We start from the raw sequence: 12,304 nt of genomic DNA on the forward strand, positions 1-12,304 counted from the left end.
GGTGTGACAGTGCGGGTGCTGGAGGAGAAACCGTTGGAGCCAACAAAGTGGAGACGGTGAGAGAGATAGGAATCGAATCAGGCAAGGGCAGGTCCACGAAGATTAAGTAAAGAGGAGATTAAGTAAATAGTAAATCAAGTGACATAAGTGACACTATTGGTACTTCCTGTGGATCGTACACAGGAAATTAGTTCAATGAAGCTTGCAATATGTAGTGCGCAAAACGCTGGAAGTAATGTCACTGGGTGTACTGTATCTTTTCTATTTCACACTGGACTTAAGCCCAAACATGAGAGGTGTGTTCTACCAGGGCTGCCATCTAACATGTACAAAAGGTTTGACCTAAAAATACATTTTTGAACAAGAAAAATGAGGTTCAAAATGTCAGCAGATGATATCACAGATGATAACATACCATAATTTTAGAGATCTAGAGGATATGCAACAGGATAGTAAGTAAGCTTAAATACTGTACTACTTTTAGATATGTCTAGAAGGCAGAAAAAGAGGTCACATGTTCAAAGATGGACATACTATTGCAAAGTTTTTACATGGGCTGCTTTTGTGTATATACGGATTGTCAGCTATTAGGCCAATACCGCGTTACATGAGTAATTCACAGACCAGCTGTACGAGTGTTATAACCACCAGGTGATCTTGTTATCATTAAATATTCTGCTTACACTACTTCTTACATTATCAATTTTTTTAAAAAATGCAAGTATTATCAAGCTGAAATAATGTCACAAATGACTGATACGTTAAACATGGTAATGCTATCTCTCTCAATAGCCATTTACAGTTCGAGGTCATTGTCACTCAAATATTGTAAGAGAATATTTCAAAAAAATTAGCTGAAAAAAGGATTTAAAATAAAACAAGTACCTTTTATGTAAATACCTTTCAATTTGTTTTAGAAAGCATAAATTCAATGGGACACTGTAACTATACAAGTCTCTGCATGTATGTGCATTCAGAAACGCTTCCAGTGGTGCCATACCTTAGTTTCCTTTCCCATCATGTATTCATAAAGCACTTTCTTTAAATATTCCAATTCTGTCGGCTCAGTTATCATGGAGCCATCGGCATTGAAACTTACATCTGTTTATGAACACAGAGAGACAGACATCAATGAAAACATTTAAATCCAAAAATTACAACTATTTCAGTCAATTTTTTTTTGTCAGCCAAAAAACACGGGGGTCAGCGGGTGTCAAACACATGTGGAAATCTATCACAATGCTTAGAGTATTCAAACCAAATAGAGCTCCATGCATCACACCTAAACATGGAAATCCCAGAGAAATTTGTTGGAATGGAGTGTGCACTCTTTCCTTGAAGGGGAACATCCTGCTTACCTAATTCTAGAAAGTTTCTCCAATTTCTATCCATAAGTAGCACCTGGTATCCAATGAATTGCATGCCCCTGACATCCTTCCTTCAATGGGTTGCAAAAACTAGACAATTGCAGCTTAATTCCTGATTTATCCAGGTTTAGCATTACCCGTTTGCTTTTATACTCTTATGCTCCTATTGATATAACCTAGCATTTCATTAGAGGGGGAAGGAGAGGTGGGGGAAGAGAGGCGGGGGGGGGGGGGAGAGAGGCGGGGGGGGGAGAGAGGCGGGGGAGGGAGAGAGGCGGGGGGAGAGAGAGGCGGGGGGGAGAGAGAGGCGGGGGGGAGAGAGAGGCGGGGGGGGAGAGAGAGGCGGGGGGGGAGAGAGAGGCGGGGGGGGAGAGAGAGGCGGGGGGGGAGAGAGAGGCGGGGGGGGGGAGAGAGAGGCGGGGGGGGGGGGGGGGGGGGAGAGAGAGGCGGGGGGAGAGAGAGGCGGGGGTGGAGAGAGAGAAAGAACCCATTCATCGCTTCGCCACATGCTGCATAGGTTTTTCAAAATGCACTGCTTACGAGATCCACCATTCACAAGTTGCAACTCATGCACAACTCCACCTCCTGCATCCTGACCCATACCAAAACTCTGCATGACATCACCTGGTTCCCTCACCAGTCTCCACTATCTTCCTGTCTCCCAGTGGATCAATTTCAAGATACTCACCCTCACTAGGACCTGAGCTGGGGGTTGGCATCAGGACAGGTGGAGGGCAGGGAGGGTGGAAGGGGAGTGAAATAGGAGCATGACCGAATGCCCTCGTCACGACCATCGGTGGCCGAACCTTCAGTTCCTACACCCCTAACCTCGGCAACTCCCTCTACACTCCACCTACCCCTTCTCGTTTTGTCTACCTCAAACCCTACCTCTTCAAATGTGCCTATGGCCCTCTCTCCAATCTTGTCCTAGTAAAACACTTTGAGACAATTCCCTACGTGAAGAATAAAATAGAAATATGAGTAGTTGTAAAACTGAATGATCTTTTTAATCTTACCTCTGAATGGTGTCCCTAGCGGTGACATATAGGAACTCTTTTCATAGGTTCTAAGCTGATCCTCAAGTGAATGAATCTGGAAGAATCCAGGAAAAGTAATCGAATGAGTGTGCATCTGTAGAAACTAATCTCATTTAATGTTTGTGGTGACAGAAAATGCTCAATTGGGGAACAAATCATTTGCCTTTACCTGTTCTCCGAACTCCTGTTCTTTGAGCCGGGCATCATTAAGGAGTGTAGTCTTCTGTGCCAGATGCGCCTGGAAGATCAAACAGAAGTACTGAAACACCAACAAGATTTCACTCCAAATTACAAATGTGAGATTTCAAATGTTGCACCCGACTTTCTGACAAAAACATTACCAATGGACTTTAAATACCACCTATATTACATTGGCATTGAAATCCAGATATTTTCTACCAAGTAATTCACTTTATAGTGTATTCTGTGAAGCGCTTTGAGACATCTAGAAGATGTGAAAAGCGCTATATCAAATGCAAGGATTATTATTATTATCATTAATATATTAATTTAAGCTCTAGGCCTTTCCAATCTTGGTTACCTTAGTTTTGTACACTTCCATCATGTTGTACTAGATGGCAAGAGCTGTGAAAAGGAGGCATTCATTTCAGCATAACGAACTGGGGGCAAGCAGCAGGTTCTGAAGACTAGCGGTGAAGCTGTGCAATGTAGGGTGACAAAACAATCTACTTGCACAGTCCACTTTCACAATAGTTTTCCACCATTTTAATGTTTTAACTATTCTTATATGGTTAAACTTTTCATAATATCAACATTTTTCATTTCCCCTGAATTTCTTCCATTTCTCCATCCAGCCTTTCCTGAGGATACTTGCTTCTTTTTCTTCTCATTGGATATGGACACCGGCTAACTACAGGAGCTAGCACCGCTGCTAGCCCCAATTCTTTATCTCAAAATGAATGCCTCATTTTGACAGTGCTTGCCATCTAGTGGAATAACTGGAAAATGATGGAAAGTGAAACTGAGGTAACTTTACCGTAAGATTATTCATGCACAAAACTTGACAGACTTGACAGCCTATTCAATGGAGGGCAGGCACCAATCACAGCCAAGTGCACATCCTGAACACATACTTTCCTGCAGGGGCTCAATATTAGTGATCAGGAACAGGAAACCTGGTAGATTTTCCCCTCTAAAACTTAGGCCAATTGAAGCACCTTAAGTAATGCCCTAAGCTGCTACCTCAGGCCAAACAGGGATTTGAGCCTGAGACTTTCTCAGCTGGCTGACCTCGTGCTCCCCTGCCTTTACCCACAAGGTCAACGGAAGAGCTAACTCATACACATCCTTGACGCAATAACTGCAAATGGGACACTTTGCACAACAGTGGCAAAACATCGTTAAAATATATTTCTCAAACATTGTTAATTGCTCATGGGTACGGGTAACTGAGAAGGAATCTAAGGAACAGATTTAGGTGAAACAGAGGTGTCAAGTCACTCAGACTTTTAGGAATGTTAATAAAGAATTGTAGAATTTAAATTTAAGGCAACAGCATGTTTCCACACAATATAAGAAGCAGCTATTTTTCCAGCAAGCCCTGAATCATTTTCCTTTGAATGTTTAAAAGTGGATATGAGCTTGTTAATTTAGACATACAAGTAGATTGCAGGAAATACAATCTGCTAATTAAACACGTCACAAACATGTAAAGCAACTTTCATATCAAGAGGATCATCTAGAAAGCACTTGTCACAACTGGTGAGTTGTTATTCTAGCACTATTCTATTTAACTTCAAACTCTATAGAAAATCAAGGAGTTTAAGAGTAAAATCACATTAGATTCCCACAAAAACACAAAGAAATTGAATTTCACAACGCATTGAATTGCAGGAAACGAAGTCTTGACTCGTCAACTCATGCACACCTACCGGCTGCATTGAATTACACATTCGCAATGTAGATCATTGATTATATGATGTATACAAGATTGCCTGCAACTCAAGACTTTGCTGAATCACATTAAATGTTATGGTCCCGACTGAGTTTTATGTGAGTTTTATGGTATTGTGCTTTACCACATCAGTGAGAGTCATCAAAACAAAATTCAGGTACTGTCAATCTCACCTGCAATTCTGTCACTGTAAATGGATGGTCCTGGGAAACCAAAAAAAAAAAGGAAATAAAAATTCTAACATAGCTTATGACACAATTATTCTTGAATTCCTTGTCAATGGTTTCTGGATTCATTGTATAATAGACATATGGAAATAATTTATCCCAGCACAATTTCTCACACAATGAAAAAATCCAACTTAATTCTGGAAAGATGTCAGAAAATTCATCATTTAATTAAAGACACACATTTACTATAGCAAAAGTCAAAAGACATGAAAGAGGCAGATATTCAAAGACTATGATTAGTTTAAAAGGCAACAAATGTCCAAATGAACTATCATAACTAATATAAATACAAGTTATAAGTATAACTAATATTAGATATTTCACGCAAAGTTTAGGCAAATTAACATAATGCTTCTCCATCTGGTGGAGCTATGACATCATGCATGCTCAGATCAGACCACGATACACGCAGCAAAAGACTGTAAATCATTCGTGCACAAAATAAAATTGGCTTTGTAGATTTGTTTCAGGTCATAAAAATCTATGTTATCTTATACACAGATTTAAAAAAACATAAACAATGAGCTTAGAACTTTAAATTAAACCCCGCTGGCAGAATCAAATAACAATTGAGGTATGGAGGTGAAACTAAACAGCAATCTTAAGTGTGGCTTAAACCAGATGCTGCTTTCACATAACTTTTTGGGAGAAATCCAAAAAGGCAACAGATCACTTTGAAAGACAAAAAACATTGGAAGCAGATAAGCCAAAACGGATTGTAGGAAAACAGAGGGTGAGATGGTACACAGAAACATTCCAAGTTGGAGTCTCTCTCGTTGATTGGGAGTCTCTCTCGTTGACTAAGTGTAAGTCATGGCAATCTTAGGTTTCTTTTGTGAAGGGTCTTTTAACTTATTTCAGTTTTATTAACTGCCAGTCAGCCTACTTTGCAGTCAGTTTGCTTTAACAACACATTTTACAACTACTCAAATTATAAAAACAGATAGTTGAAGTTAGAGCATATATACCCACATTTTAGAGTAGTTGTGTGAATTTTTCTTGCATTAAGTGATATTTTACTGGAAAATTAAAAGCAAAACTACTTCAAATATTTATCTGAATTCCAATATGCCATGCGTTACTACTTTTTTTGGACAGAGGCTCACACAGAGTTTACCTTTAAAAAGTATCAGTTGGGAAAATCTTTCATTTGGCCACAAAGAATGCAGATTTTGCACTTCTTTGCCAGATAGTATCTTAAAATTTAAAAAATAAACATTTTAAGTGACACAGTCATGACAACTGGAAATCCCCAAAATGATTTTGTCAACTATGTCCCAAACCAAGATAGTACTAAATCAGTTTTGCAAAGGTTAGAGGGAGAAACCATTCTCCAGATATATTTTGGAGGAGGCTAGGTGGCAATCCCAAACCCGTATCTAAGGGATAGATTAAGGACACAAAACAACAGCAATATATCCAGTCACACCACTTTCAGTGTAACCTGTGAAGCTCTGAGACATCTTAACAAGGTGATAAGGCGCTCTATCAAATGGAAGAATTATTATTTATTATTATACCATATTTTCCTCCTTCCAAATTCTACCATCTCGAGTACAGAGTCTTGTGACCCATTGTAGAAGGGATACATGAGCCACATAAAGGCTGTAGTGTACATTCACAGGAAGATAGAAGGTAAAGACGGAATCTAATAGACGTCTTAATAATTGTGAAAGGTCTTGAGAAGACTAATATTAGAAACATATCCCCATTAGTATATGAAAAAAAAACAAGAGGGCATAAACTCAGAGATTAAAATGGAAGAGGTTAAAACGTTGAGGGCTATTAGAATATAAAAAATTTGGCCAAACGATTAGAAAAGATAGTTTCAGTGGCGGAAGTAATAATAAATAATAATAATCCTTGCATTTGATTTAGCGCTTTTCACGTCTTCTAGAGAATATACTGTAAAGTGAATTGACTGTATATTTGTGGGCAAAACGTGGCAGCCAATTGCGCACAGCAGTGTCCCACAAACAGTCGTGGATTGAAGTGACCAATATTATTATTGTTTTTTTTCTTGAGGGACTATTATCAGGCGTGTGGAGTAAGGAAACTTGCCCAAGGTTTCACCCTGCCAGGAATCAAACCCAGGTTTCTTGCTTGCGAACCACTGAGCTACAGGACTTCTGCAGTAAAGGTAGCAGCAAAGGCTCACAATATCTTCAGCACGTTAAGCGTTTCTAAAACAAAACGCTAATTTATTGAAACTAGAGAAACAAATTCCTATGAAATACTGTTTTTGGATAAAACAAAGGGTCAACTTTTTTAAAAAAAACACAGGACGTTGAAGGAATTTTAACTCCAAATGTTCTGATATATGTAGCATCAAGTTATGCTTGACTTGGATCCATTCATCCTCTAAATGTTAAATAGATCTACATAACGTATCATGTGATCCACAGTTGATAAGATTATATGCAAGGTCAACACAGGTTACAGGCAATGGAATTAAAAGTATTAGAGCTGCCATGATTTAATAAATGCTGCAGCTAGCTCAATGAGCTGAGTAATCCAATCCTGTTCTCCTGTTGGTCAGAATTCTCATTATTCTTTATAGTTTAATACTAATTTACAACAACAAAAGCCTCTCACCTGCTCTACACTCGGATTCTCCTCACCAAACACTAACAGCTGATGTTGGGTTTGTAGTTCTTCCAGCTGCTTCTGAACCTCCGTAACTTTGGCAGCCATTTCTTCTTCTCGAGACTGAAAAGAAAAAACGAAATGTACTGGCAAATTTAAATTATAGATTGGGGATAAAAATCAAACATCGATGGAGAGGTCAACATCTAGTTTCAAAGCAGCTGGAACTGGCTATTGCCACGTTGACTGTTGAATTATTGGCAGATGCAGCTATCAACACAGAGGCAAAGTTGTTTCTTACCCACGTTTCCCTAATGCTGGCCATAGTTGGCGTTTTACCTTAAACAGTAAGGAAGGTGCTCAGTGGATAGCGAGAGCCTTCTTCCTGATCTTGAGTTCTGGAGCAGATATCTTATGAATTCTAACAGACTTCCTTCTTAAGGAATTTTGTTCTAAATGTCCACATTTTAGACTCCACTAAAAATAAAGGTGGCACTGAGAACAATTAACGACAATTATCTCACAGCAGTGCCTTTACATACCTGCAAAAGTTCTTCGTATTTTTTTGCAGTCTTTTTTAGATCATCCTCCTTTTCAGATATCTTTCGATACAACTGATTTACATCCTCCTTGTGGATTTCCATTAACTCAGCCTCCACCTCTTGAGCTTTGCCTGGGAATTTATAAAGCTTATCAGAAAAACACCACACTTCAACATGGCATGCAACAGGTTTGAATAGTATGCCATTTCACAAATGGTAGATAGAACAAGTGTCAATCTAAAGACTAAGCCCACTATTGGTACACATTCTGGAAAGATGCAATATACTGAATGTTTTTCAACTTTCCAATACAGAATTAACAGGGAATTCATATTGTTTTCATCATTTAAGATGCACATAAAAAGTTCTAAGCAGTGGCACTGTTTGATTTCAGTGAGCTGACTTTTATGAACCTCTTGGTATCAAGAGGTTCATAAAACCTGTAAATCTTCCAACTTGTCTGAGAAAGTTATAACCCTGAATTTGTCTGCCTGTCTGTGAAAGTGAAGAGCATGACTCATAAAGGTTGGCCACCACTGCTGTAGATGGAACTTCCTATACTTAGTTTCCACTTGGTAAATAATCAGCATTTCAACTGGAGGTAAAATTTAACAGGGATCTTTTAGAAGTCTGTTGCACACACAATCTGTTTCGATTGTAAAGATATTGAGATTATTCCTCAGTAATCTAGCAGCAGCCAATGTGGGTGGACAAGCAAAATGTACAAAAAACTGGCTAGAAAATAAATCCATTGGTTCCAAACGCTTTGGCATTTATCACGAAGTGTGTTCTGGTAACTCTGGAATGTTCTCAACTGAAGCCGAAATTTTATGCTTGTTTGATTGCTGGTTTTATAAGTAGACTCACCAGCTATGAATCAATGACGGAGAATACTTGCAGCAGCATTGGCTGAAGCCAGAGCTGTGCCAGTGGAAGTGATGTCACCATGTGCCTAAACATAGAGAGAATTTGCATCCCGTGAACTAGAGATGTTCACAGAGTTAATTTAGTTCTTATCCTGTGAAGGTCAAGAATCTTTTAAATGAAGTCTCAAGTACTCATTGGTTTCATGAACACATACAACTCACCTGCAGACAGAGGTAAGCTGTAATAACTAAAGTATGTAAAAACATCTCAAGTGTATAAAAACAATGAACAGTGTTTGGCCAGAAAAAAGTACAGAAATATTTGAATTCCAAAGCAGGCAAATAAAAGATGTTTACAGTATAAAAATAACAGTGAATTACACATTGCAATTTAATTCTCACTCATGCAATGCAACACTTTTAAATGTACATGCAGCTTCACACAGTTTATAGAAATACACACCACGCACTCTTCAATTCTCTGCTCCCCTTCTACTCCCCCACCCTCCCCATTTCAGCTTTTCCTTCATCACAACATGCATAAATCTCTTACCAGGAGGAGGAATAGGTAACTTACTCCTGGTCTCCTTCCAATGCTGCTCAGTAACTGATCAGGAGGAGGAGGTCAGTTGATGTGTATTGAGGTGCTCTCTAAATATTCATATGACTAAGTGCATGGATTCCAATCTAAAATTTCCTTCAAATTCGCGATCGAGATCACCCAGTGGGAAACTGTGTTCTTTCCGTGCTTTGTTACTGTAAACTGATCCGCTTGTCCAGTAGATTGTCATCTCATTAGCCCACAGATTTACAACTATGCAGCTAAATCCAGCTTGAAAGCCTCCTCCAGCCGCACAGAAAACAGAGCATGCTCCTTATTTAGAAATTTTTTTTGGAATAAAATTGCCTCAGTCTAAATCTTTCACACTTCGCAACAAGATGTGGTCAATTAATCTGTACATCAGGCTGGTTCGGTGACTTCATTCCTCAGTGCTCTGTCCTTGGTCCCCTTCTCTTCAATATCTATATGCTCCCTCTTGGTAACATCATCCGCAGACATAGGGTCAACTTCAACACGTATGTGGATGACACCCAACTCTACCTCTCTGCCTCCACCTTTGACTCCAGGACCACTGTCAGACATCAAGCCCTGGATGAGAGCTAACTTTCTTCAGTTGAACATCAACAAGATCAAGGCTCTCCTGATTGGCTCCCATCAGCACCTCCACACCTCAAGCGCTAACCATCCATGGTTGCACACTCCACCTTGCTAAGCCAATCTGGAACCTTGGGGTCTTGTTTGACCCTCAACTATCCTTTCTACCCCACATCTGCTCCATGACCCGCTCTGCCTTCCCCCACCTTCGCCCGGCTCCGCCACTGTCTCACACCGCAGGCTGCCGAAACCCTCATACACGCATTCATTACATCGAGGCTCGACTATACAAACTTATTGCTTGTCGGCCTCCCCAACTCCTCCCTCCACAGGCTGCAGATCATCCAGAACTCTGCAGCCCGTGTCCTCTCCCGCACCAGGCTCAGCGACCCTATCAACCTCATCCTCGCCCAACTCCACTGGCTTCCCGTCACACAGAGAATACAGTTCAAGATCTTGGTCCTCACTTTCAAAGCCCTCCATGGTCTTACTCCCCCCTACCTTTCCAACCTCCTAACCCTCTACCATCCTGTTCGCTCCCTCTGCTTAACAAGTTCCGGCCTGCTTCACATCCCCCGCCTCGCTTGCCCCACTATTGGCGGGCCTTCCCCCATTCTGCCCCCACCCTCTGGAACTCCATCCCACAGTCCCTTCTCCTCATCCCTCCCTTGCCACCTTCAAAACCCATCTCAAGACCTTCCTCTTCGACCGTGCTTTCAATCTCCCTGTTTCCCCCCCTGCCCTCCACCCTTCCCGACCCCGACCTCCAGCTCGGGTCCGTAACTCTGTCTGTCCTGACGTGAAAGGGGCTTTACAAATGTAATTTTGTTGTTGTTGTTGTTCATTCAACAAATCACTGGAAGGTGTGCTACAGAAACCTGGGTTCTTCTTTTGCATGAAGAATCTCCATACTTGTATTTTTAAACATACAGAAACCACAGGAATGGATTCTGCTGCACAAGAATGCTAACCTGATGTACAGCCTCTTCCAGCTCACTGACACCATTACTATTTGTAAAATAAGGCATTACGAATGGTTGACAAACTTTCCAATGCTGATAGTAGTTAACCGTGCTCCCAAAAGAATTCACAGATTGCAAATACTTTTGCACATTTCTAGCTAGAAGCAACTCCGGCTAAGTCAGTTATTTATTGAGTGGCATGAAGAGTAGCATTAAATACACTATTCTTAGTCTGAATCTATCTGGGCACATAAACAATTTACATATATATAGGGAGGGCCTTTGACATTGGGAGAATGGTAAAGTGCTTCACACAACTGATTGAGTCTGAGCTGGGGGAGTAGCTGAGGATGGGAGGAGAAAAACTGTCTGAAAGCATGGTGAAAAAGTCAGGTCAAGGTTTCAGGATGGAGGGCGGGGGGGAAGGCAAGATGATGTCAGCAAAGTAAGCATAGAGGACCAAGAAGAGAGGACCAAGGGCACTATACTGAAGAATACCACTTGTGACTGTACGGGTATAGATGGAGGAGCCATTGGAGGAGACTGAGTGAACATGTTGGAACAGGTAAAAGTGAAGCAAAGCCTAAAAAAGTGTAATGCTACTGAGTGGGGTGAATTGGGGTCAGGAGGGAATAATAAGAATACAACAACAACAAGATTAATTTGTATAGCGCCTTTCATGTCGGGAGGACGTCCCAATAGCGATAGAAGGAAAACTACTAGACCCCAGAGAAAATAATAGATGAAGGACAACACAAATTACGTGCTTAAGATCAGCACATGCGTACAATGGGGTAACATGAATAATGAAAAGGGAGCTCAGCATGGTAGAATGATAGTAATGAAATGAGAATTGGTGATTAGAAGAGGGGAAAAAATCTAAGGGAAGTAGGTCCCTAGAGAGTAGACAAGAACATGCCTCATTTGCTTCAAGTCAGCAGCCAACCCGAAAACCTGAGTCTGGAGGGAATTCAGAACTGATTTTGATGTGCTCAGACATGATTGCTTCTTGTTTGCATACTTACTGATTGTATCTTTGACAGAAGTCTCTAGCTCCTGTTCCTTCTGAGCGAGCTGTGTGTTAAATTCTCGCATTAACTGTTTGAGAGTAGAGTTGTGTTTCATCTCCATATCCTCCAGATCCAGCCTGCAAGACAAATAACAGCATCAGCAAAGGGAGACAGACAGGCCATTATTATTCTCCAGGAATAATCTACCCACTTAGCAATAATGTGCTCATGTCAGGATGACTCAAAATGACTCTGATTGACGTCTTGCTCACTGGCCTCCCTAACAGCACAACCTTCAGACTGTGCAGAGCTCCACAATTCACTCTATCCCTAACTAGGCTGCATTGTGTCTCCGCAATCTCTTGCAACTCTACGCCCCCAGCCAAACCCACCACTTTGTCAACTATCGTGAACTTCAGCATCCCCTTCCTCACGCAGCTCCATGGTCCCTTCACCCAATTGATCAACTTTATCCTTAGGTTTAAATGCCTCCACAAGCTTGCATCACCTGCAGGCTCTGCAACCTCCTGCAGTTCTACTCCCCAGCCAATCCCACCACTTTGCCAACTCCAGAGAACTTCATGTGCCCTGCCCGACCACAGGCAGATAAAGCCACTTTGTTCTCTCCCCACG

General features: G+C 41.0%; 1 protein-coding gene across 1 annotated transcript in view; it reads right to left on the minus strand.

The window, feature by feature from the left end:
- LOC103185533 (golgin subfamily A member 4) overlaps nucleotides 1-12,304 on the minus strand; it is an 80,078-nt gene that overhangs the window by 13,740 nt on the left and 54,034 nt on the right. Inside the window, 7 exon segments of the mRNA XM_042332455.1 lie at nucleotides 1,001-1,101; nucleotides 2,384-2,459; nucleotides 2,574-2,642; nucleotides 4,493-4,522; nucleotides 7,145-7,258; nucleotides 7,678-7,808; nucleotides 11,687-11,808. Of these exon segments, the coding sequence (XP_042188389.1) occupies nucleotides 1,001-1,101; nucleotides 2,384-2,459; nucleotides 2,574-2,642; nucleotides 4,493-4,522; nucleotides 7,145-7,258; nucleotides 7,678-7,808; nucleotides 11,687-11,808 (643 nt within the window).

The sequence above is a fragment of the Callorhinchus milii genome, unplaced genomic scaffold (assembly GCF_018977255.1).
Source record: "Callorhinchus milii isolate IMCB2004 unplaced genomic scaffold, IMCB_Cmil_1.0 Scaffold2, whole genome shotgun sequence".
NCBI lineage: Eukaryota > Metazoa > Chordata > Chondrichthyes > Chimaeriformes > Callorhinchidae > Callorhinchus > Callorhinchus milii.